The sequence below is a fragment of the Schistocerca americana genome, chromosome 4 (assembly GCF_021461395.2).
Source record: "Schistocerca americana isolate TAMUIC-IGC-003095 chromosome 4, iqSchAmer2.1, whole genome shotgun sequence".
Classification (NCBI taxonomy): domain Eukaryota; kingdom Metazoa; phylum Arthropoda; class Insecta; order Orthoptera; family Acrididae; genus Schistocerca; species Schistocerca americana.
In genome coordinates, this window is record NC_060122.1 from 619,662,813 (window position 1) to 619,690,592 (window position 27,780).

General features: G+C 40.4%; 1 protein-coding gene across 1 annotated transcript in view; it reads left to right on the top strand.

The window, feature by feature from the left end:
- Nucleotides 1–25,156, top strand: part of LOC124612778 (protein 60A-like) — a 194,354-nt gene extending 169,198 nt beyond the window's left edge. Inside the window, exons 4-6 of the mRNA XM_047141173.1 lie at nucleotides 11,797–11,982; nucleotides 24,468–24,544; nucleotides 24,632–25,156. Coding sequence (XP_046997129.1) covers nucleotides 11,797–11,982; nucleotides 24,468–24,544; nucleotides 24,632–24,889 — 521 coding nt within the window. The 3' untranslated portion in view covers nucleotides 24,890–25,156. The remainder of the gene's footprint in view (nucleotides 1–11,796; nucleotides 11,983–24,467; nucleotides 24,545–24,631) is intronic.
- The last annotated feature ends 2,624 nt before the right edge of the window (nucleotides 25,157–27,780 follow it).

Consider the following 27,780-nt stretch of genomic DNA (forward strand, 5'->3'; position numbering starts at 1 on the left):
ATGTCAATGATTGTTAGTGATTCTTTGGCAAAATACGAAACTGTTATGCTATTGCAGCCACCGTATTCACGGCGTATGCCCCCCTGTAAACTTCTTTCTATTGCCGAGGCTGAAGAGAATCATAAAAGATCATAAAAGGACGTCGTTTTGATACCATTCGTGAGATAAAAACGGAATCGCTGAAGGAGCTGAACGCCATAACGAAAAGTGAGTTCCAGAAGTGCTTCCAAGAGTTGAAGAAGTGCTGGCACAAGTGTATTATACGCGAGCGGGACTACTTTGAAGAGGACAAGCTGATGTTGGTGGATAAGTAAACATTCTTTGAGAAAAACGAAAATTCCCGTTGCTCTTTTATCATACCTCGTATGTCACGGAAATGCGTCCAGCATATCCATAAGCACCAATTACCATCCAGCAGTTGTCAACCGCAGTCATGGAGGAATGCGACGCCCTCTTACAGGAATTCTTTACCACCCTTTTGGCCAGCATGAGAGAACGTTGCAAAAAGCATTCATTGCAATTCGTGGTGATCAGACACCCTATTAGGAACCGTATTCTGCTTTATGCAATGTCCAGGGGACCATCATGAATCGCAGTGACTTTAGTGTAATTATTGTATTTCAACAAAGTGTCATTTCTTTCCGTCTCGTTGTTTATTTCTTTCAGTTACCTACTGCGCTATACTGTAGCAGTTCTTTCTATGTCTGGTCCAAGTATCGTCAAGCTGTGTTACTTGGCAGTTACACATCATACGAAAGTTATTTTCATTCTTAATTTTTGTACAGCATTGTATATTCATTGACCATTTTCTAAATCATTGATCGTTAAACTTCTTTGCGGGACAGCACCGCTGGCCTCATATGTACCGATCCTATTATCAGTTGGTAACCTACATAAATTAGTATGTTGCGAGTCCCAAAAGACTAGGCACACTAAAGGCACGTTAAGTTGGCCGTCGTCCTCCACCTATTGATCGTTACAAGTCGACACTGTTTGGAACACTTCATGTTGACTGTTTTTGACTGCTGCCACCCTCAGCGACCTCAAAGTTGTGACACTGTGATTGCCTGACGACGTGTTATTGTGTTGTTTTTGTGAGCAGATATTAAATGATAACAGTAACTGTGTTTGCATTTAAATGCATTGTGCAGCATGAGATACCATCACAAATGTTTATCAAATGTTTAGAATATAATTTTTCTTCTACTCGTTGCACTGTATTACAACATCATCAATTTAATTCATATTCCTTACTACAGATACGTAGCTCATTTGAAGATAACCGTCTCCACAACATCCATTCACGAATGACTACAGGGCAAATGTTTTTAAGAGTAGTTTGCAAGAAACAACCTGAGATGAAATTTATAAAGAACAAAATGTCAATATAATATTTAATCTGTTCCATGATAAATTCTTATCAGTATGAAAATAGCTTTCCACATAACCTAATCAGCAGGGACGATAAGCAGGGATGTAGACAACCATGGATCACTGAGAGTATTAAAGTATCTTGTGAAAAGAAAAGGGAATGTATCTTTTGGCAAGAACAAGTAGAGACCTTGCAGTCGTTGCACACTACAAAAACTAAGAAAGGTTATTAAAAATCAAGAAACATGCACATAATGTCAGAAATTAGTACGTCTGACAACAGAATTAAGGCAATGTGGAATATAGTGAAGCAAGAGACGGACAACCAACCACAGAAGAGAATAACATTACTATTGAATTGAATGGAAGGATTATGAATGACAAGTCACAGGTAGCAAATGTATTTAATAATCTTTTCTTAAACATAATAGAAAGCATAGGAACCAACAGTTCAAGAGAAAGGTCACAGCAATATGTTGAGGAAGTTACTCTCATAAAATTACATCATATGAACTTTCTACTTCTGAAATTAAGAGGTCTACTTCTGAAATTAAAGAGGGTCATACATTCTCATAAGAATAAAAGCTATTCTAATTTTGATGGTGTTTCCAACAGAGTGTCAAAGATTTGTTCCCATATAAATAAGTTTGGTATTGTCCAAAATGTGTAAAGCTTCACTAACTCAAGGCATTTTTCCAGAGTGACTAAAATATGCCATTGTTAAACCCCTCTTTAAGAAAGGTGATAAGAGAGACATCAGTAACTACCGACCTATTTCACTGCTGGCATCTTTTTCCAAAATTTTTGATAGGTGATTTATTCTAGAATAGTATCTCACCTTGGCAACAATAATATCCTCAGCAAATCACAGTTTGGGTTTCAAAAGGGTTGCTTTCCTGTAAATGCCATTTACATGTTTACACACCAGATATTACAAACATTAAATAACAAAATAGCACCAGTAGGTATTTTCTGTGACCTATCCAAGGCATTTGATTGTGTGAATCTTAGTATACTCCTAGATAAATTGAAATATTATAGGATTGGTGGTATAGCCAACCAATGGATCATGTCATATCTAACCAAAAGAATGCAGAAAGTTGTAGTTAGTAGTAATTTAACCAACAGAATCCAGGGACATAATTCTAACTGGGGAGGAATCACGTATGGGGTTCCCCAAGGCTCAGTCTTAGGTCCATTACTGTTTCTCATATATGTAAATGAACTACTGTCTAATGTACAACAAGCAGAATTAGTTCTTTTTGCAAATGACACCAGTATTGTAAGCACTCCCAGTATACATACAGAGCCCGCCCGGTTGGCTGTGCGGTCTAACGCACGGCTTTCTGGGCGGGAAGGAGCGCCTGGTCCCCGGCACGAATCCGCCCAGCGGATTTGTGTTGCGGTCCGCTGAACCGGCCAGTCTGTGGATGGTTTTTAGGCGGTTTTCCACCTGCCTCGGCGAATGCGGTCTGGTTCCATCGTACAATATGCGTTAGATGAGTATGTGCCAAGCAAGATCGTAAGAGATGGAAAAGAGCCACTGTGGTACAACAACCGAGTTAGAAAACTGCTGCGGAAGCAAGGGGAACTTCACAGCAAACATAAACATAGCCAAAGCCTTGCAGACCAACAAAAATTACGCGAAGCGAAATGTAGTGTGAGGAGGGCTGTGCGAGAGGCGTTCAATGAATTCGAAAGTAAAGTTCTATGTACTGACTTGGCAGAAAATCCTAAGAAATTTTGGTGTTATGTCAAAGCGGTAGGTGGATCGAAACAAAATGTCCAGACACTCTGTGACCAAAATGGTATTGAAACAGAGGATGACAGACTAAAGGCCGAAATACTAAGTGGCTTTTTCCAAAGCTGTTTCACAGAGGAAGACTGCACTGTAGTTCCTTCTCTAGATTGTCGCACAGATGACAAAATGGTAGATATCGAAATAGACGACAGAGGGATAGAGAAACAATTAAAATCGCTCAAAAGAGGAAAGGCCGCTGTACATGATGGGATGCCAGTTCGATTTTACGCAGAGTATGCGAAGGAACTTGCCCCCCTTCTTGCAGCAGTGTACCATAGGTACCTAGAAGAGCGTAGCGTTCCAAAGGATTGGAAAAGAGCACAGGTCATCCCCGTTTTCAAGAAGGGACGTCGAACAGATGTGCAGAACTAAAGACCAACGTCGATCAGTTGTAGAATTTTGGAACACGTATTATGTTCGAGTATAATGACTTTTCTGGAGACTAGAAATCTACTCTGTAGGAATCAGCATGGGTTTCGAAAAAGACGATCGTGTGAAACCCAGCTCGTGCTATTCGTCCACGAGACTCAGAGGGCCATAGACACGGGTTCCCAGGTAGATACCCCGTTTCTTGACTTCCGCGAGGCGTTCGATACAGTTCCCCACAGTCGTTTAATGAACAAAGTAAGAGCATATGGACTATCAGACCAATTATGTGATTGGATTGAAGAGTTCCTAGATAAAGGAACGCAGCATGTCATTCTCAATGGAGAGAAGTCTTCCGAAGTAAGAGTGATTTCAGGTGTGCCGCGGGGGAGTGTCGTAGGACCGTTGCTATTCACAATATTCATAAATGACCTTGCGGATGACATCGGAAGTTCACTGGGGCTTTTTGCGGATGATGCTGTGGTATATCGAGAGGTTGTAACAATGGAAAATTGTACTGAAATGCAGGAGGATCTGCAGTGAATTGACGCATGGTGCAAGGAATCGCAATTGAATCTTAATGTAGAAAAGTGAAATGTGCTGCGAATACATAGAAAGATAGATCCCTTATCATTTAGCTACAGAATAGCAGGTCAGTAATTGGCAGCAGTTAATTCCATAAATTATCTGGGAGTAGGCATTAGGAGTGATTTAAAATGGAATGATCATATAAAGTTAATCGTTGGTAAAGCAGATGCCAGACTGAGATTCATTGGAAGAATCCTAAGGAAATGCAATCCTAAAACAAAGGAAGTAGGTTACAGTACGATTGTTCGCCCATTGCTTGAATACTGCTCAGCAGTGTGGGATCCATACCAGATAGGGTTGATAGAAGAGATAGAGAAGATCCAACGGAGAGCAGCGCGCTTCGATACAGGATCATTTAGTAATCACGAAAGCATTACGGAGATGATAGATAAACTCCAGTGGAAAACTCTGCAGGAGAGACGCTCAGTAGCTCGGTATGGGCTTTTGTTAAAGTTTCGAGAACATACCTTCACCGAAGAGTCAAGCAGTATATTGCTCCCTCCTACGTATATCTCGCGAAGAGACCATGAGGATAAATCATGGAGATTAGAGCCCACACAGAAGCATACCGACAATCCTTCTTTCCACGAACAATACGAGACTGGAATAGAAGGGAGAACCGATAGAGGTACTCAAGGTACCCTCCGCCACACACCGTCAGGTGGCTTGCGGAGTATGAATGTAGATGTAGAGATGTAGATTCCACCTCAGTTACACTGTGTCGGTGATTGCTGCGCAAACAAGTTCTCCACGTACGCGTACACCACCATTACTCTACCACGCAAACATAGGGGTTACACTCGTCTGGTGTGAGACGTTCCCTGGGGGGGGTCCACCGGGGGCCGAACCGCACAATAACCCCGGGTTCGGTGTGGGGCGGCGGAGGGGGAAGTGGACTGCGGTAGTCGTCGTGGGGTTGTTGACCACTGCAGCTGCGGCGGGGATGGAGCCTCTCCGTCATTTCTAGGTCCCCGGTTAACATAACATACATACCATACCATACATACAGAAATGGAAGAGATGGTGAACAAAGTTCTCAAAAGTATCATTGACTGGTTTTCTGCAATGGAAAAATACATTTTGGAACTCCTAAAACAACTTAGTTCAACCACATTTGCACTTATAATCTTAGCAAATTTTGGGGAGAGAAATCACTAAGTTGACATATTTTGCTTATTTCCATTCAGTAATGTCATATGGAATAAAGTTCTGGGGTAACTCATCTTAAAGAAAGGTCTTCATTGCCCAAAAACGTGCTGTAAGAATAATATGTGGTGCTCCGCCACGATCGTCTTGTAAACATCTGTTTAAGAATTCGGGCATTCTGACTACTGCTTCACAGGATATTTATTCACTCATGAAGTTTGTTGTAAATTATCCACTGCATTTCAAAAGGAACAATGAGGTACATAATTACAATACTAGAAGAAAAAAAATGACATTCATTACTCAACATTAAGGTTGTCTTTAGCACAGAAAGGGGTGCACAAGGCTGCAACAAAAATTTTTGACCACTTATCCAGTGATATAAAATGTCTAACAGGCAGCTAGGTAACATTTGAAAATAAACTGAAAAAGTTTCTCCTTGACAACTACTTCTATTCCGTAGAGGAAATTCTATGTTTGTAATGTGTAAAAGGTGGTGGGTAGGAATTGCTAACTCTATCTGTACATCTTGATCTTGTTTTCATTTCGGGGGGGTGGGGCGGGAATGGTGATGTTTAGAGCCCAAACAGATGTAAAAATTAATTTGCAATATGAATGTAAAATGACTAGTTCCACATCATGACAATTTATCATGCAAAATGATCCATGGAACATGAAAGTAACTACCTAACCCACATTACTTCTGTGCCAAAATTTACCCCGTACCAGCTGACCGGTACAAGACTAGCACGCCTGTGAAGTGTCAGTACTGGAAGACAAACAATGAAATATTCTCCCTTTGCTCACATACTGTAATCCCCAATGGCGGTGCTACTCACACACTGTCGCTGAGATAAGCAGCCGAATTCACCAGTGTCAATTAAAATTAAGCATATATTAAAATAGTGCTACCTCTGTAACTACTGTTGTTTCTTATTGAGCAAGAAAACTACATTGTTTGGAAGCTCTTAACGTTAGTTGACGTTTTTGGATTCAGCTGTTAGTTACTGGCAGCAAATGATTTTGAAATACGGCTGAGAACCGCGGGCCGCACGAATGCTTGATTAGGTCCATATGGGGCCCAGGGCCGCAGTTTGATGAACACTGTTTGAAATGAACTGCGATTTGAACAACTGCTGGTTCCCAATCATGTATTGGGAAATCCAGTGTTCGGCAAGACACGTCATTATAATTTATATGTTTGCCCATTTGATACTGAAGTATTTCACCTTTTGGATCTTGTGCTTTCTTTCCTCTGCTTATTGTTAATACAGCTGTGCCATTACCTTTGTTAACATATTTACACACATAGTTCATTGATTTCATGGAGTTGGAGTACGTTCATGTGTGCATGAAACATTTTTGAGACAAGCAGATTACATGGCACCATCCATTGATTATCTCGCATTCTTGTTTTGACAGTGAAACCACCATTTTCTGGATATCGTTTTCTGCATTTATCTTCTTCTGTTTATGTGTTTTGTAAGTGTGGTCCTTATAATTTTCTCTCTTGTCTACAGTGGTCTTTATCCATACATGAGAAATTCATATTTAATCATCCACATGGACCAGGAACAATGTTCTTTGCTATTATGTTGTATAATTCTGCATCCTCTTCTGGATTAGGAAATTTATCTGTAATTACTTGATCAATTAATTTGGACATTTATTTTCATGTAACCAAATCAAATTGTGTGAATGTGGCAATCCTCATTTCTGGCATTCAATTGTATGTATACAGTACTTAAAGACTCAAAAAATATATTTTTGATGAAATTCATGAATCTATTTTGTTTCTGTCAAAAGACTAGCTGTTATATCATGACCTTCGATGGGAGCTTGTCCGTAAATTATATATTAACCTTCGGCATTAACAAAGTTTACGTGAATGTTAAGAGTAAATAGGATTATACTAGATTAGATTCAGTTTTCGTCCCATAGACCCAAAAATGAGATGATTATCGTGAATCTTTTGAATATAATTTTTTGAATATAATACTCACTACCCTGATCATTTGTCAGGAGATTGTCGAAATAGGAGAATACTTAGAGTAAACAGGAACTTCTAATATTTACAGAATTAATATGCTGTCAGAGTGAAACATAGTTACGCCCTTTTAATAAATTTATCATACACAAAGTACCTAATGTTGACTGCTGTGATCAAGTGCTTTCAAATTGAAATCTAACAGACATTTTTGCTTAAGCTGGTCTAACAGCTCCTATTAAGATCTGGGCAGCCATATTTTCTTATGTAGGTCATAGCATTTTGTGTGTACTCATGCATGTGTTGAGTTCCTAAGTAAGCTGATGGTAAATTGCCAGTCTTCCAATACCATCATCTTTGCCATCATTTCTTACCATTTCTCAAATGAATATGCTCTTTTGAACAGTTTATTTTTGTTCTGTCACATACAGGGTGTGGCACTTAAATACAGATAAATGAAACTGTTTTTTCCTTTTTTTTACGCAAATTTATTAAAACAAAATACAAATGAAAATGAAAATCCTTTTACACATAAGTAGTAGTATCTTTCAAGAGTAACATTAATTGACATAGCCCTACCTTAAATCACAATGACTGCCTCCAATCATGTCCATCTCACTCTCTTTAAAACAGCGCTGTCCCTATTCGCAAATGCAGTTTCGATAGCAGTGCGTAGAGATGCAACACTAGGGTCCCTCATCTTCGACTATGCTCCAAACATGGTAGACGAGGGAGTTCAAATCCAGGCTATTTTATGCCCAGCACTGCTTTGATCAGAACATTTCAACGTTATCGAGAGCCAGTTTTGGACTACATGGTTCGTATGAGCCAATGCACCGTTCTGCTGAAAGACATATTGTCTCTCAGAGGCCACAGTTATAATCCACAGTTTCACAGAACTTGCAGATAAACTTCTTTTGTGACAGTTTGTCCCTTTTCAAAGAAATGTGGCGGACTGATATGACCCACACTGGACACAACACCAAGGACATGAACCCCAGACTTCTCCAAAGCATTATACTTGGCCGCAATATCATCAACAGTTTATCGCGGGTACCCGGAGAATCGAACTATTTCAGTGGGCAAACGCCCAGCGCAGACTTTTGATAATCGCAGCTCTTCGGTTGTATTCCACACTTGTCCATAACATCTTGGCCATTTTGAGTTTCTAACTGTTTACTAGATGCCTATGGCTATCAAGAACATTAGTCATGACTTCCAGCAGAAATATGATATGACGTGAAATTAAAGTTGAAATTTGTCCGGATTTAAGTGCTGCCCTCTGTAAATACCATTCGTTCTGCCTCTACTTTTGCATATATCAACTAAACACTGCTGAAGTATAGGGGTTGGACAAAAAACAAAAAAACACGATGCATTATCATGACTAATGCATTGTAGGAAACCCGTTGATATTCAAAACAGCTTCCAGTTGTCTTACAATGGATACATACAGTCCTGTATCCATGGGCGACCACAGAAACTTTTCCAAGAGGCGGCGACATTTTGAAATTGCCGTTTATACAATTGATTCGGCGAGTTTGCAAATATGTTGTGCCCAGGAACTAAATTTAACATGAAGTACACGAAATTTATTGGGCCTCAGATGATTGATAGTGAAAATCTTTCGTGCCACAGGAATTGAATTTGACAAGAAGTGCACAAAATTTATTGTACCTCAAACGATTGATAGTTATCCAGTTAGTATTTTTACTTTGTTATCTAACGATAAGCATATTCTTTTGTGCATACGAATTACATTTATTTGTGTTAAGAGTTCAGTGATCCAAAATTTCATGTTCATATGATTAAATCCAATGAGTTATGAAATGAAGCTAAAAATATTTACAAAAAAATTATTTTTAGCTCCATAATACAATATGTAACAAAAATTAAAAATCCGAAACAAAAAGTCCATAACTAAAATGACACGATCCTTGGCTCTCCAGTTTGTCACATTATTGTGCAGTTGTACCACCTTGGCTGCTGAATTCATAGATCTATGACTGCACATGGCACTGTGTTCTACTACATTGAGCTGACAAGATTCCAATTCCTGGAAAGGGCAACTTTTTCACTTTGAAATGTCACTCTTTTTTCCTCTTCTAGTACATAAAAGTGAGATTCTTTTTTTTTTTTTGACTGGAGCATTTTGACTACTATATTAAATACAGATGGCAGTTTCTTCATGGGTGTCTACTACAGTAGCTCTCCTGTACATGGAATTTGCAAGCCATTACGGGTCTTCTTTGTCCACCGACAAATCGTAAAGTACTATTGAGATTAAATTGTGCTGCAAGAGGAGGGGGTGTTTGTTAGGAAGTTGGGGATGGATGAATTCATGTATACTGGTGCCAAGCTTGTGTTGTAATGAGATCCATACTTCAGAGTTTTGGATCGGTTGCCTTTCAGTTTGAAGAGGTCTGTGTGAGGAAGAGACAGAGAAAAAATTGGCAGCACTATTTCAGGACTGTTCGTTAAAAGTTTGCATCTATCTTGACTACGGAGTAGTGTCAAAACTGCCACAGCACCAAAGAATTGACATAATTTCTTGTGAATGGAGAGGGGGTAGGAGGGGTGGGGGGTCAAGACAGGTAGCTGTTGTTAAAGCCACAGTATGTCCCATGGCACCAGGCAGTGTTAATCTGCAGTTCAGTAGTGTTGCTGGTATTAATTTCTAGAAATTTAAGGGAACTATATAATGAATAAAAAGCCTGTACTCAAATCCAAAGAGATTCAAAGGGACAAGTGCCCCTCTTGCACTTAACCCACCTGTATGATTTTCAAGGGAATCTTGCTGCAAAGTGCAAGAGTCCTGACTTTGTCTCGGTGCGGCACATGGTTTTAATCTGGCAGGAAGTTTCACATCAGGGCACATTCCACTGCAAAGTGAAAATTTCATTCTGGAAACATCCCCCAGGCTATGGCTATATCCTTTCTTCCAAGAGTGCTAGCCCTGCAAGTTTTGTAAGGGAACTTCTGTGAAGTGTGGAAGATAGGCAATAAGGTACTGGGAGAAGTGAAGGTGGGAGTACAGGTCATGAGTCATGCATGGGTAGCTCAGTTGGTAGAGCACTTGCTCGCAAAGGACAGAGGTCCTGAGTTATGGAAGCATCCACGATATAAGCACCGACAAATGGTCCACATTCGAATTCACTTAGCTTCAACATAATGCACTCACAACTACACATAAGTCTGTTCTGACCATGACTGACACTATTGAGGACATTGCACAGGTGCCTTTCTTGGTTCATTAGAACAATGCAACATACAGCATGACTAGTATCTGCATTTATGTTCAAGCATGCATTTCTAGACGTGTTTCCATATTTTTGTCCAACCCTCGTATGTGACAGGATTTGGTAACCCACATTGTCTCTGATCATTATGCTGTATTCATAAAATTGTTTGAATTTATTTTACTCTTTGTCTCTCCACCTGCATTTGGCACCACTTTTTCAAATTATAATGCTGACATTAGAAAATTCTAGAATGCTCAGGAACATTCTCAAACCTTCCATAACATTTTAAAAACTGTGACATTTTCAAACATTCTGGAATATTCTACAACATTCTTGAAAACTCAAGAAGAAACATTCTTCTAACCAGTCTTGTTGCTATAGCACTCTATTCTGAAATGCTTCGCCTACATCCCATAATAAGTCCATCGGTGTGCTGCACTCTTTTGACATCCAAGTCTTCTAATCCATTCCCTGCAGTTCCAGCTAAAACCTTTTTGATGGATGAGAGATGAAGGACTACTAAACCATGTAACTCCCATGGGTGTGTGGGAGTAGGTTGCATAGTTACAGTGGCATTCATGGATGAACGATGCTTACACTTATTATGTATTGATAAATTTGGCATGCTTAGTGTCATTATAAAATGATCTGTATATACCTAAAAACCTAAGTAAATATGCCAGAATATAAGAACATGTAAGATGCAGCTTTGATTTAATGTTTATTGTTTATTGTGCCTATTTCCTGTCTCGAGATGACTGGGTGTTGTTGTGTCGTCATCATCATCATCATTCATCCCCATTACGGTCAGAGGAAGGCAATGGCAAACCACCTCCACTAGGACCTTGCCTAGTAAGGCGGCGCGGGTCTCCCGTGTCGCTCTCCTATGCTCTGTAAAGAAGTATGGGACTCATCATCATCATCATCATCATTATTGTGCCTAAGACCTATTAGTTGCCTTTTGTAGCATCACCCAGAATTTAAGTTTTTTTGTGTGTATTAGCATGTACTTTAAACAATTAAAATACATCAAATTAACTAAAAATTCTCAAACTGAATGAATTACATCTTTAATGAATACTACCTAACTCGTCAACTACAAAGTGCTACAGTTTTTAACACAGAATTCATTTGAAAGTGTAACCTATTTTGTGACACTCTTAGTGGAACACCAGCAACATTCAGCTGTACAGCTTATCAAGAATTTTTCTCTCTGTATAACGTCCTATAGAAAAGTTTACCCCACACAGATCTGGATTTTAATTAATTACATTTACTTTCTATCCATTTTTCAGGTCATGAGGTTCATCTGGAAGACATTGGAATAATAAGCTCTGACAGTGAAGAAGACAAGTTACCATTCATGGTAGCCTTCCTGAAAGCATCGGGCAATCGAGATGTGCACACACGTTCTGCTCGACAGGCCCTGGGTCGAAAGCGGAAGTCGGAGAACAGCCATGTACAGAGCAATCCATTTACAGGTGCGGAAGTTACTATCTGACTGCCTCTGGCTTCTAAAAGTAGACTAATAATTATACACCCTCTGACAGAAAAATTAAGCACCTAGAAAAAGAGAGTATGTAGTAAAATTAAACCTCATGAAGATGTTACATGGTTTTAGTTAACTGATTACAGAATTATGTTTGATGAACAGTGAAATTTTCAGTGCACACACGCACTGCTGTTCTCCCACCAGTAGGATATTGCACATAGACTTGGATATATTCACTGATTTTTTGTCATATAGCCATTATGTCCGTTACTGAGGTAAGTTTGTCTGCAACCGCTATTAAGAACAATATACACAAATTTGAATTAATAGGAAGAGCCAACTCTTCAACTCATTATTTTTGACCATATTCAGGACTTTTCAAAACAGTGCACAACAATTCAGGACATGGGAGAATTACCATCAATATAGGATTAATAATAATTTATCTTCGCATAATCTACATCGGTGGTGAGAGGTTAACAGCAGTATTGCATATACAGTTTTAATGTAAATATAAACACAGATTTCATTCATTTTGCATTGGAGATAATGGTACAGACTCACTGGTACTTGTGTAATACTTTTTAGTGGTGAAGGTTTACTCAAGAAGCTTGTTTTTGTTAAACATCAAACTGCAGATGCCCATAAAGTGGAGGTTTACTGTTCCTAGTTCTTTTTCCACAAAGCTTTAATTAATGAAAACACTCTTTCAATAGATGCATTAAAACCTGGAATAGCTAGTGAAAATTCAACAAAGCATTTAATATGTTTTGGATACATTCACTCATTATGAAAATGAGTGAAAATTTTCTGTCATTATTCACTGACACTTAATATTTGGCAAACCAGTCTTACAGTTTACTTTCACAATATTTGCTTACACAACAGAACTCATCAAACAGTTCTCCCTCATATACCATGAAGCTTGTGTTTCTAGGTTTTACAAAACTATACAGTTCTTGAATGCTACTGCAGGTAATGGTTTTATTTCAATGATCCACTCCATTGGCTGAAGAGGTTCCTAAAATGGTTCTCACCCTTCACAAATGTACCCAATGTAGGTAGCACGGAAAGCTGTTGTGATATTGTTAAACTGATCCGAATGTCACTAGCTACTCACTTTCCAACTTGTGTAACTGCGGTTTTACTACAGATCTCAAAAATCTTTCCTTTTCAGTGCACAAAGTGCTGACTTGAAAGGAACTGAAGGGTAAAGAAAGAGAGAAAATTTTCAAAGGAAGATCTTGAAGTTTATAGGACACTTCTCAAGAGACAGGAAGTAGGACTGTGACATCTGGAAAACATCAGTGATTCTTTTAGACAATTGGCAGAAGAGAGAACTATGTAGTGCTCCTACAACATAAAAGTTTTTTATAGTGTGGTAAAACAGCCATTAGTATTTTATAAAATGCATTTTATCCATCAGCTGTTTGTTTGTCCCGTTAATCATCTACTAGTTTCAGTTATTAACCATCATCCAGGATGTAGAGTAAAACAGATATGTTAAAAGCACTCCATATACCAATGAAGCTGAACAACAACGAAATTATCCAATGAAATTGCACAAACATCTGACATCATTTGTCTTAGAATACTACTGTCATTTCTCATATTGATTTGACATAAGATATGACTACCAGTATTCTAAGACAAATTATGTCAGATGTTTGTAAAATTTCCCTGGATAACTTTGATATTGTTTAGCATCAGAGGAATGTGGGATGCTTTTAACTAATCTGTTGTACCCTACGTCCTGGTTGATTGTTCATAACCAAAACTTGTAGATGACTAATAGGACAAATAAACAGCTAATTGTTAAAATGCATTTTTAACTGATCTGTTGCACCCTACATCCTGGGTTAGTGTTCAAAACCAATACTGGTAGATGACTCCATAGTAGGTGTTTGTATTTTCAGTTGAAATTGCTACAACGTGTGTCTTAGGCAGTAGCTTTTCCAAAAGCTGTAAGACATACGAAGTCAAATGCTCTACCCTTTTAACACCAATGTTAACCAACTGCAACACTTTAACTATGGCGCCTTTATCTGGACTGTGAAACCTAACCACTAAAGGAACCACTTTGATGTGGCAGGAAGAATCTGTCATTACTGAAATGAACTATGCTTCTTTCCATTCCTTCATTATTTGTTCCATAGCAAATCGTACCATCACATTCTTGGTAACTCATATTATTTACATCTGTGAGCATGAGAACTTGTTGAACTGTGATTTAATTACATCAGTGGTACAGTCTATGGACTTGAAATTCTGGTTGTGCATGACTGTGTGGTATGCAAATGTGGCTTCTTGTGCCAAAAGTTACTTAACCCTGTGTGAAACTACCTTCACCAATAAATACATATCAGTTGCTGATCTTGAAGGATTAGCCAGAATCACAGCTATGTTTGTTACCAAATGCTAATTTTACACCACAAACTGTACACTCACCACTCTTACCATGTTCTTTAATGAACAGGAATCCTTGCAGGGTCTTAGTGTTTAATTTGCACTTGCATTTTTCAGGAAATACTGTATTAAGAGAAAGTTTATCGAAGTCACTGTCACAAGCATTGGAAATGTTAAACTACAATAAAACACACCAGCCAGTGGCTGAAGGAGCCACAAGCTGCTGGTTGCAGGGCTTTGCCATCATGATATTTACCTGAAACTGATTCAAATAAGTCCTTGCAATCATCAAAACCCTCTAAGGAGAGGAAAGACAAGAAAACGTCCTCCAAGAAGAAGAACATTTCAGTGGCCCCCACACCACCAGATAGTGCCTCTTCCACTCCTGTGTCCAAGGTGGAGATTCTGGCAGCCTGAGGCCCTGGTTCGCACCACATAATGGAGCCCTGAATGTACGTGTATTGATGCCATAACCCCTCAGCCAGTGGCAGCAGGTGACACTAGGGCATAACCTGCCTCCTTGGTCACTTCATGGCCTCACAATACATCAACAACATTAATCTCCAGTGGAAGTGTAGTGGTTTTTTCCACCACCTGGCTGAGCTACAACATCTTTTAAACACTTCCTCTGCCTTTTGCATTGGTCTTCAGGAGACTTGGTTTCCATCAACAAGGAGCCAAGTCTTCGTGGATACCAGGGATATTTAAGAATCATGCTACCTGTGACAGGATGTTGGGCAGAGTTTGCACTTATGTTTGGACACTCTATATAGTGAACTTGTGCCTCTTAATACACCTTTGGAGGTGGTAGCTATCTGGGTAAGGGCATTTCAGGATATTACCATCTGCAGCGTTTACCTCCCTCCCAATGGTGACATGTCTCAGATCATATTGTTTGCATTGGTTTCTCAGCTTACCCTCCCCCTCTCCTCCCACCTCCCCTAATCTTGGATGATTTCAGCACCCATTACCCATTGTGGGATGGAATCACAGTAACGACCTTGAAAACTTTTTGGCACAAATTGAACTTTGCATCTTGGATACTGGTACCCCCATGCACTTTAGTGTGGCGCATGGAACTTTCTCGGCCATTGATCTTTGGTTTCTCAACATTGCTGAATGAGGTGCTTTCTCCTCTGCTGCCACCTTTAGCTCCCCAGCACATGGAGATGTTGATGAGGTGGTCCAGAATACATCTACTGCAATTCTTTTGGCAGCTGATTTAGCAACCCCCTGTTCCTTGGGCTGCCCCTACGGAAGACAGTACCTTGATGGTCGTGAGAAATGGCAGAGGCCATTAGAGATGGCACCTCATTGCCTTTAAGCGGCTGCATGCCTAGGTCTGTCACCTAATAAAACAATGGAAGTGAGAATGCTGGGAACGGCAAGTTTCAACCATCGAACCACGTTCCTCTGCTTTGCAGGTTTGCGCCAAGATCAGATGTCTCTATGGGTACCAGACATCTGCAGTTGTACTGATAGTACCTGAAATGGTGTGAGCCAGATGCTGTCACTGAACATTTTACTCTGCTTTACACTCGAGCCTCAGCATCTGAGAATTATCAACCTGCCTTTGGAGGCATATAATAATTCATTCAGTGAGTGGGAATTTGTCTGCGTCCTAGCCCACTGCCCTGATACAACCCATGGCTGGATCACATCCACAACCAAATGATCAAACATGTACTTCTGAACTGTCAGTGGCATATCTTTGCCATCTTTAACCGTATCTGGAATAATGGTGAGTTCCTGTAGCAATGGTGAAAAAGCATCATTGTTCCAATGCTGAAACTGGGTAAGCACCATCTACAGATGGACAGTTACTGCCGATTAAGCCTCGCCAATGTTCTCTGTAAGTCACTTGAACGTATGGTGAGCTTGCAGTTTTGTTGGCTCCTTGAGTCCTGGGGTCTTCTGGCTCCATTCTGGGGTGGTTTTCGCCAAGGCCATTACTCTATTGATAATCTGATTTACCTGGAGTTTGCCATCTGACCTGCAAGAGGCTTGTGACACAACATGGCGAAACCACATCCTTGCTATCTTACATGAGTGTGGTTTCTGGGGTCCGTTTCCAAATTTTATGCAGAACTTCTTGTTGCGACACACTTGCTGGGTTAGAGTTGGTGCTTTCCACAATAGCCCCATAACCAAGAGAATGGAGTCTTGCAGGGCTCTGTATTGACTGTCCCTCTCTTTCTAGTAGCTATCAATGGCCTAGCAGCAGCTATGTGGTCCTCAGTATCACCCTCCTTGTATACTTACAACTTTTGCTTCTACTATTGCTCCTCTACTGTGGGTGTTGCTGAGTGCCAACTGCAAGGTGCCATACGAAAGATTCAGGCTTGTGCACTTACCCATGGCTTTCAGTTTTCAGCCACCAAGACTTACATTGTGCACTTCTGTCGATGTCATACCATTCACCCACAACCAGAACATTATGTTGATGATGAGCTACTCAATTTGGTGGAGACTTAACACTTTATAGGAGTGGTCTTCGATTCTCATTTGATGTGAACTCCCCATCTTCACCAGCGTAAGCAAAAGCACTGGCTGCACCTTAATACACTTTGCTGCCTGAGTAACACCAGCTGGGGTGCAGATTGCACTACTCTTCTGCAGTTTTACAAAGCACTGATACCATCCCATCTTGATTATGTGAGTCTGGGATTCGGTTCAGCATTTCCCTCAGCACTGTGGATATTGGATCTGATACATCACTGTGGGATTCGACTTGCAACAGGAGCCTTTCAAACTAGGCCTGTGAACAGCGGATTCGTGGAGTCCGGAGTCCCTCCATTGTGGATCAGGCGCCAACAATGCCTTGTCAATTATGCTAGCTATGTTCACAGCTTGCTGAAGCAACTGAACTGCCATCTTCTCTTTTCAAACACGAAAATCCATCTCCCACGGTCTTCAATCTCCCTGACTCACTAACCCTGGTGTTAGGCGACTATGCCTAAGTGGCTGACTTAGTTTTACATTTTATTCATGAAGCGGGCTAACCTGATTGGCCCATTGAACAGTTGGCAGAACACATTGTTGCCTCCTCTGCCCAGACTGAGCTGTGGCTGTCTGGATGTCCAGCCCAATCCTCACCCTTTCTGCTCTTCCTCTCCTCCTCTTGCATGATCTGTTAGACTTGTTCATCTTTTGTCTCTGTGTGTTTCTCTTGCCCTGTCCATGTTCCTAGTCTTTCTTAGGCAATTTCTGAGTAGAGTATCTCTGTTAAGTGGTGGTGGTGGCAGGGGGGGGGGGGGGGTTGCATGTCCCCTCATTGCACTCTGCTTTCTGGGGCTTCTGGCTGCTCCCTAGATGGGACAGCTTGCCTCAGTTTCTTCCTGTGTCTTCCTTTCTTTTTCTTGTCCTTTATCTCAAATTCATTGACCTTTGGTAAACTTCGGGTTTTCTTCCCCTGAGTTATGTGAGGTAGGCTATCTCTGATCTACAGTCATATATACATTTTTGTTTGAGGAAAAAGGGACTGATGATGTAGTAGTTTGGTCTGTTTAATCATCCAACCAACCAACCTAAAATTAACTGCAGTACACATGCAGGTTATCTGAATCTGTGGGCACTTCCATTTAGGGCTGCTTTCACTATTTAATGGCATATTCTTGGTGATTAGCATGTGACCCATGTATGTATACTTTGATTATATTAAGTCAAAGAGGGGGGGCTCATAATCAATCAATTCACTGATAGAGCACATAGTGAACTACCTGATATGTGACTGAATCTTGTGATAGAGCATATATCCATTTTGTAAGTTCATATGCTCTTTGAAGATTCTAAATAGCAATGGTGTTAAACGTTTTTCTTAATGGCTTCATAACATGTGTTGTTTGTAAATTTTACATTTTAACAATGTATGTAACTACAGATGTTCATCTTTATTCTGATCCCTGTTTGTTGTGCAGGTAACTTTTGAGAATGAGAGATGACCTACTGAAAATAGTTGTGCTCTAAATAAATGGTACTTTGTGACTACTTGAGATAATTTTGTAACAAGTTTCTAAACAACAATAGTCCACATAATTTATATTCACAGCACAGATAAACTCTACATGCAAAGAAAGTATCTTGCACAACAAAACATTTTTTGATATTATGTAACAAAATTCCATTTCATGTTTATTTGCCCCTGTGACAACCTATGTATTAACAGTCAGGCTCCAGCTCTCAGCTGATACTGTATATGCCTACACAGTGGCCAGTTAAGTTTTTATCTCTTTCCTTGTACTATAGTTATTAAATTTCGTGGATAAATTCATTCACTTCATACTGCAGTAGCTGCTCACTGAACAGGCAGCTATGTAGCTCATTAACACATCAGCATCCATTGGTGATATGTCAGGAGGGTAGCAAATTGCATATCTAGGATTGTGTCTGCTTTCATAGTTTACTTCTTCAGTTTGTCTTGTTAGGATGGGTAGGATGTGTGCATGCTGTGTGCAGATGCAGGAGGAGCTAACCGCAGTTCGCAAACAGCTGAAAGCACTTTTAGCTATGGTCAGCCACCTTCAGGCTGCTGCCTCTGTGTTTCTATTGTCCTGGAGCTCTGCTTCCTAGGCACCTCCTAGTGCATCCAATGCAGTGGATCTGCCCTCACAACAGGGTGAGGGGCAGGCAGTAATATGTTCGCACTGCTTGTGGCGCAGGGCCAATGTGGAGAGTGGCTGCCTGGCCTCACCCTGTGAGGAGACAGGTGGCCGCTCCTTCAGCAGGGTCCGAGCAGGCATACAGGGGGAGGGGTTTACTAATTATCAGGAGCTCCAGCGTTAGGTGTGTTACGGAGACCCTAAGGCAGATAGCATTCAGGTCTGGAAAGAAAGACAAAGTGCACTCGGTTTATCTGCCGGAGGGCATCATCTGAGATGTGGAAGCGGCCTTGCCTGATGATATCAAACATGCTGGATACAGTTGTGTGCAAGTTGTGGCTCACATTGGTTTCAATGATGCATGTCACTCAGGTTCTGAGGCCATCCTCATTGATACAGGTGGCTGGCAGAGATGGTGAAGACTGCCGGTATTGTGTGTGTATGGAAGCGGAGCTCACAATTTGTTCTCAGAACTGATCTGGGTCCTTAGATTTGGAGACTTGTGGAGGGTCTCAACCAAAGGCTTTGTTGACTCCGTGAAGTCTCGGTTCCAGATTTCTAGACCTGCTTATATTAAATGGGGATTTGTAAGACTCCCCTTGGTAGGTCAGGGGTGCACTACACAAAGGAAGCAGTAACTTGAGTAGCAGAGTGCACATGAGAGTTTTTTAGGCCAGATGGTAGTCAGAGGTGTTCTGATGAACAATTGCCAGTTGATATGCAGTGAGGGAAGTCAGCCAGCATTAAGAATAAAGACACTTTGACTGTCAAAATTTTATCAGTAAACTGTCAAAGTATTCCTAATAAAGTATCTGAATTTACTGGCCTCCAGGAAAGTTCACACACTCAGATTATTTTTGGGACCAAGACCTGCTGAAACCTGGAGTGGAAACTTCTGAAATATTTAGCGAGTCATGGAACATATATCGGAAAGACAGATTAGAGGCCATAAGAGGGTGAGTGTTCATTGCAGTTGACAAAAGTATTGCTTCTATTGAGATCAAAGTTGAGTGTGACAGTGAAGTTATGTGGTCATGTATAACAGCTGTAGATGAAATCAAGTTAATTGTTGGATATTTTTACCAGCCATCTGATTCTGCTGTAACAGTCGTAGAGTCAATCAAAGAAAGACTATGGTGAGTAGTGCATAAATATCCAGATCATGCAATTCTACTTTGAGGCAACTTTACCGTACTGGGTGTAGACTGGGATGACTGTGGATACATTTCAGGGGTACAGACAGGCAGTCATGCAAAAAACAGGGTGTGCATAAAGTCTGGGGACACTTTCAATTATTTATTGCACAAGAACCAAACATTGTACCGATATCATACATATTTCATTTTGAAGAGAAAACCTGAAAGTTTTTTTCATGGATACCATGACAGCATAGTTTGGTAATCTGCTGATAGACAGCGGTAGTTGCAAACATGGGGAGTTCAGGCGCACAGCGAGCTTTATGTGTGTTGGAGTTGGACAAAAACAAGTGTGCTGCAGCTGTTCAATGGATATTTACAACCAAGTATGGTAAGAAGCCACCAACAAGGTAGGCCATTTACCACTGGTACAACAAATTCATTACATTGGGTTGCTTGTGCCCAGCAACACACAGGAAGCTCACTCCGTGCCTGAACTCTCCATGTTTGGGACTAGCGCTGACTATCGGCAAATTACCAAACTATGCTGTGGCAGTGTACGTGCAAAAAACTTTCAGAGTTTCTCTTCAAAATGACATATGTGTGATATCTGTACAATGTTTGATTCTTGTGCAATAAATAATTGAAAGTGTTCCTGGACTTTATGTACACCCTGTACTTTTGAATATGTTTTCTGTAGATGGCCTTGAGCAGCTAGCTCGGCAACCCACACGCTACAAATTGGCGGATCTCATCAACAATTTCATTATAGAAACAGGGATTAATGTTCATGATGTCAGTGCAGTTGTTAGCATCTCTTACACAGTGAATTGACATCACTTAGTCCATTAAGATGGATGTAAAGGAATTGTGGACAAAGTTTGAGCAGATTGTAAACTGTGGTCTGGAGTGTTATGTGCCTAGTAAATGGATAAAGGATGAAAAAGATCCTTCGTGATTTAATAACAAAATTCGGAACATGCTAAGGAAACAGAGGCTGTTGCTCTCTGGTTCAAAAGAGAATGCGTAAATGACAACAAGCAAAGGTTAGTAGAGATTGCTGTATCTGTGAAAAGATCTATGCACAAAGCATATGACAACCAGCACTATCGCACCTTAGTGAAAGATCTGGCAAAGAACCTGAGAAAATTCTGGTCTTACGTAAAATCGCTAAGCGGGTTTAAGGCTTCCATGCAGTTCCTTGATGACCAGTTTGGTGTGGCAACTGAAGATAGCGAAATGAAAGCTGAAGTTTTAAATTTCATGTCCAGGAAATCATTCAGACAGCAGAATTGTGCAAACATACTATCATTTGACCATCGGTCAGACTCCCTTATGGATGACATAGTAATAAGCTTCTCTGGTCTAGAGAAACAAGTGAAAGATTTGAAAGCAAATAAATCATCAGGTCTGGATGGGATCCCAGTTCAGTTTTACAAAGAGTACTTATCTAGTCTGCATTTATCATGAATCTCTTTCCCAGCACAAAGTCCCAAGTGACAGGAAGAAAGTGGAGGTGACTCCAGTATATAAGAAGGGTAAAAGAACGGACCCACAAAATTGCAGGCCGATATCCCTAACTTCGATTTGCTGCAGAATCCTTGAACATATTCTCAGTTCAGATGTAGTAAATTTTGTTGAGACTTACGTCCACGAATCAGCGTGGTTGTAGGAAGCATTGCTCGTGCAAAACTCAGCTTGCCCTTTTCTCACATGATATAGTGTAAACTATGGATGAAAGGCAACAGGTTGATTCCATATTTCTAGGTTTCTGCAAAGCTTTTGATACGGTGTCCCATTACAGGCTGCTTAAGAAGATACGAGCATATGGAATAAATTCACAACTATGTGAGTGGCTCGAAGACTTCTTAAGTAATAAACCTTGATGACGAGTGTTCTTCAGAGACTAGGGTATCAGAAGGAGTGCCCAGGGAGGTGTGATAGGACCACTGTTGCTCTTCATATACATGAATGATTTGTCAGACAGGGTGGGCGGCAATCTTTGGTTGTTTCCTGATGATGCTGTGGTGTACAGTAATATGTCGAAGTTGGGTGACTGTAGGAAGAAACAAGATGGCTTAGACAAAATTTCTAGTTGGAGTGATGATGGCAGTTAGCTCTAATTGTGGAAAAATGTAGGTTAATGCAGATGATTGGGAAAAACTAACCTATAATGTTCAGATACAGTATTACTAGCGTCCTGCTTGACACAGTCAAGTTGCTTAAATATTTGGGTGTAACACTGTGAAGCAGTATAAAATGGAACAAGCATATGAGGACTGTAATAGGGAAGGTGAATGGTCAACTTTGGTTTACTGGGAGAATTTTAGGAAAGAGTGGTATGCGTGTAAAGGAGACAACATATAGGACTCTGGTGCGACCTATTCTTGAACACTGCTCAGGAGTATGATTGAAGGAAGACTCTGAAGCACTTCACAGATGGGCTGCTGGATTTATTACCAGTAGGATCAAACAACACATAAGTGTTGCGGAGATGCTTCAGGAAGTCAAATAGGAATCCCTGGAAGGAAGGCAACATTCTTTTTGAGGAACACTAATGAGAACATTTAGAGAACTGGAATTTGGAGCTGACTGCCAAACAATTCTACTGCCGCCAACATACATTGCATGTATGGATGATGAAGATAAGATTCGAGAAATTAAGGCTCATATGGAGACACGTAGACAGTCATTTTTCCTTCATTCTGTTTGTGAGTGGAACAGTAAAGGAAATGACTAGTAGGGGTACAGGGTACCCTCTGCCATGTACTGTACATTGGCTTGCAGAGTATGTATGTAGATGTAGTTTTATTGTCCTAATAGGAGATAATTTCTTGCATGCTGATCCTGGTCACTTCTGTTTCAAATCACTGAGCACCTGACTCAGTAACATTACATGTTAAGAGCCAGTAACTATAACACATTTTTCTGAAAGTCATGATGACACCCTGTGAGTCCCAAAGAAACAGGTGCCATCTCTTCTACCATCAACAAAACGTTCTGGTTTTTCAGTGCCGTATCTTCTTTGCCAGTCTTAGTGCAGAGGTACTGGGCTCTTATTGTAGACAATGGAGGTTCATTTCCCCATCTGGCCTATGGATTTAGGTTGCTTGGATTCTCTAAAGCGCTAAAAGCTAATGCCAGGATGGTCCTGCATTATGTCAATGGAGTGTTAAGCCCTAATCTTTCCTTCTTCCTCTTTTGCCAACCTGTAGGTTGTTTGGCTACAGAAGATTAGTGACAGTTAATGCAGACTTTGCTCAGCTGCTTTGCATGTCTTCCATGACAAGTCTCATAACATGATTTTATTTACATTCCTGAGACAATGTCTCAGTATTGCTGAATTTCTAGCTGACTAATTTTAGTCATTACGAATCAGATACTTCTGCATTGTAACAGTGATGTTCGCACTGTTGAGAGTTATCTGTCACCAAATGAAGTATAACATTTTGTCTCCACTCTGTTATAAGAGCACAAACCTTTACTGTCCATGAGTAGCGCTTTTACCAAGTAAGCCATCTGCTGTGGTATAACTGTGATTTTTTTTTAGTACCTGTGCTTCACTCTTTTAGTTTAGCTCACCTTCATACTTTGCTGGCCTAGCACACCTACTATAAAAACGTGCCAAACAGTAACTAAATCACTGCCTTTGAGTCGAGGTATTACAAATTATGCCATTCGCTAAGCAGAGTGTGTGCCATACATTAAGCTGCCTGACAGGTTAAAACTGTGTGGTAAATCAGTATTTAAATTCAGACTGGAAGATGATGCTGTCAGAAAGTAGGCATACTCTCACTGTTTTCCCCTCTCTAACATCTTACAGCAACACATGCTAGGTCAACACTTCATTGAGGAAGAAAGTGTTCGTTGCTCAGAATGGTGTAATAAGGCTAACAACAGCTGCACAGTACATTCACTGTCCTATGTAGTTTGTTGTTAATAATTGACTGCAGTGTGAAAACATTCATACAGACAATACCAGATGGAGGAATGACTTACGCTAACCTTCACTAAACCTTAATGTGGCAACGAAAGGATTGAAGTATTCAGCCACAAAAATCATTGAATACTTTCTCAGGGAAGGATCTTCATGTAAAAGACAATCCTGTAAATGGTCAGCACGTTGCCATATTTTTCTCTGTGAAAGTGTATCTCGTTGTAAACTAACTGACACATTCCACATTATAATGATAAAGTCATGTTATTGTCCATAAAACATACAAATAAGTGACTAAGTAAATAATTGTAATGAAATGAAATATATTTTCATGAATTTAATTCTTTAAGTGCTGTATAGATTTTTAATTTTAAAGCCTTTTATTTTTTATTTTTAGATACAATTCCTCACTGGACATCAAGGAACTGCCAGATGCGAACGCTTTATGTGAACTTTCAGGATCTTGACTGGAAGGTGTGTAAGACATCTACAGGTTGAAGTACTGAATTGCCAACATATGATGATGATGATGTGAACTTACACCAATCAAACTTGTTGCAGGATTGGATAATTGCCCCAAATGGTTACCATGCCTGGTATTGCAGTGGTGAATGTAACTTTCCTCTGAATGCACACATGAATGCCACAAACCATGCAATTGTGCAGACCTTGGTTCACCTGATGTACCCAACACATGTTCCAAAGCCGTGCTGTGCCCCTGTGAAGCTTGGTCCAGTGCACTTGCTGTATTATCTTGACAAATTAGTCACACTCAAAAAATTCAAGAACATGGTTGTGAAGAGCTGTGGCTGTCACTAACTGTGTGTGTACTCTATTCATGATCACTGTGTTGCACTTTCTTTCATTGTAAATATACCATCGTTCATGAATGTGTACTTGTGAACTTCATGGTGAAATATATTGTGCAGTGTTTTTTAAGCTAGTTTTGATAAGTAATTATATAACCAAAATTTTTTTAACTTCACAGACAATAAGAAGTGATAATTAGCAATTTTTATCAGCCATAACTCTATGTAAATATCTGGAACATATTTAGAAAATATACATTACTGTTTTAGGAACTTTTACCATAGTTTATCTTTTTTTTTTTACGCACTGATGAGACAAAACATTATGACCACCTGCTTAATAGCATGTTAGTCCACCTTTGGAATGAAATACAGCACTGATCCTGTGTGGCAAAGGTTTAACAAATCCTTGATGGATTTCCAGAGGTAGGTGGCACCAGACGTCTATGCACAGATCATGCAGTTCCCATAAATTACAGACGTTGGTTTGCAGATAAGGAACTGGTGCCCAATAGCATCCCACAAGTTCCACTGGGTTTAGGTCAGGAAATTCTGTAGCCAATACACCAATGTGAGTTCACTGTCGTGCTTCTCAAACCACTGTGGCACAATTACAGCCTTGCGATGGGCTGTTATTGTGCTGGAAGATGTCATCAGTGTTGAAAAGACATGAAGCATGAAGGTTCTCAACAATAATGTTCATGTATTCTGCAGCTTTCATGGTGCCTTCGAATACCATCACAGCTTCAATGGAAGCCCAGTTGAACATCCCCCATAGCGTAATACTGCCTCCACTGGTCTGCATCAGTGATGCTGGGCATGTTTCGAGCAGCCTCTCATCTGTATTACCATGTATTGAGTTATAACCACCTACCTGGTGAACAAATTTCATGAATCCATGGTCCAGTCTCAGTGATCCCATGGTGACTACAGTCTTAATTGACAATATTGGTTTAACAATACAGGAATGCACATTTGTCTGTTGTGGATCCCTAATTCAACAATGTGCACTTTATGGTGTGCTCTGAAACTCTTGTGCCTGCACCAGCATTGTACTCTCTCATCAGATTTGCCACAGATCACTGCGTATTCTGCTTTACAGTGCAGGCAAGCCTTCGGCCTCCATGTTCCATGATGAGGCATTAAATATCTCGTTACGTACTCGCGGCTTCCCCATCCTTCAACCACTTTGCATAGATGCTCATGACAGCAGCAAGCAAAGACAGTTTGCTGCGGAATCCTTGGACATATTCTTAGTTCAAATATAACAAATTTTCTTGAGACTGAGAAGCTCACATCTACAAATTAGCGCAGTTTTAGAAAGTGTAGCTCATGTGAAACTTAGCTTGCCCTTCCTGCAGTTGATATACTGTGAACTGTGTGTGAAGGGTAACAGGCAGATTACATATTTATAGGTTTCCAGAAAACATTTGACACCATGCCCCACTGTAGACTGTTGACAAAGGTACAAGCATATGGAATAAGTTCATTGATATATAAGTGGCTCGAAGACTTCTTCAACAGAAACCACTATGTTGTCCTCAGAGGCGAGTGTTCATCAGAGACAAGGTTGGTTGGTTGATTTGGGGGAGGGGACCAAACAGCGAGGTCATCTGTCCCATCCTATTATGGAAGGAAGTCAACTGTGCCCTTTCAAGTGAACCATCCCAGCATTTGCCTTAAGTGATTTAGGGAAACCATAGAAAACCTAAGTCAGGATGGCCAGGCACAAGTTTGAGCCATTGTCCTCTCGACTGCGAGTCCAGTGTGCTGTTCACTGTACTACCTTTCTCAGTCAGAGACAAGGGTATCACAAGAGTGCACCAGGGAAGTTGATAGCACCTCTTTTAATTTCTATATGTATGCAAATGATCTGGCAGCAGGGGGGGGGGGGGGGGGGCAGAAAACTGTGGTTTTTGGTGATGATGCTGTGGTCTATGAAGGTGTTGAAAGTTGGGTGGCTATAGGAAGATACAAAATGACTTAGACAAAATTTCTAGCTGGTGCGATGAATGGTAGCTAGCTTTAAATGTGGAAGAATGTAAGTTAATGTCGATGAGTAGGAAGAACAAACCTGTAATGTTCAAAAAAGTATTACTAGTGTTCTAATCAACACAGTCAATTCATTTAAATATCTGGGCACAATGTTGTAAAGCAATATGAAATGGAACAAGCATGTACAAAATGTGGTAGGGAAAGCAAATGGTCAACTTTGGTTTATTGGGAGAATTTTAGGCAAGAGTGGTTCACCTGTAAAGGAGATCATATAAAGGACACTAATGCAATATATTCTTGACCACTTTTAGAGTGTTTACGATCTGTACCAGGTTGGATTGAAGGAAGACATTGAAGTATTTCTGAGGTGGGCTGCTGGATAAATGAGAATCCATGGAGGGAAAAGGACATTCTTTTTGAAGAGCACTATTCCAAAAATTTTTAGAACTTGCATTTGAGCCTGACTGAAGAGCAATTCTGCTACCTCCAACATACACTTAGTATAATGACAACAAAGATAAGGTATGAGACAGACAGTTGTTTTTCCCTCATTCTGTTTGTGAGTGGAACAGGAAAGGAAATGAATAGTAGTTGTACAGGGTACCCCCCCCACCAGGCACTGTATGGTGGCTTGTAGATTGTGTCTGTAGAAGTAGATGTAATACGGCCAACCAAGTTTCCTGTTCCAAGACCCTTGTTCTCAGGTGCCAAGCAATAACAAACTGCCCATGTCAGTTGGTTATGTCAGTGGATTTCACCATTTAATGCCCCATCATCAGTGAAATGATTCCCCATTTATCTCTGCTCTGCTTATAAACTTCCCTTACTGCATTAGTACCTGCAACATCCCCAGCATGTAGTCTTGTGGTGGGCAGTGCTCATAATGTTTTGTCTTACCAGTGTAAA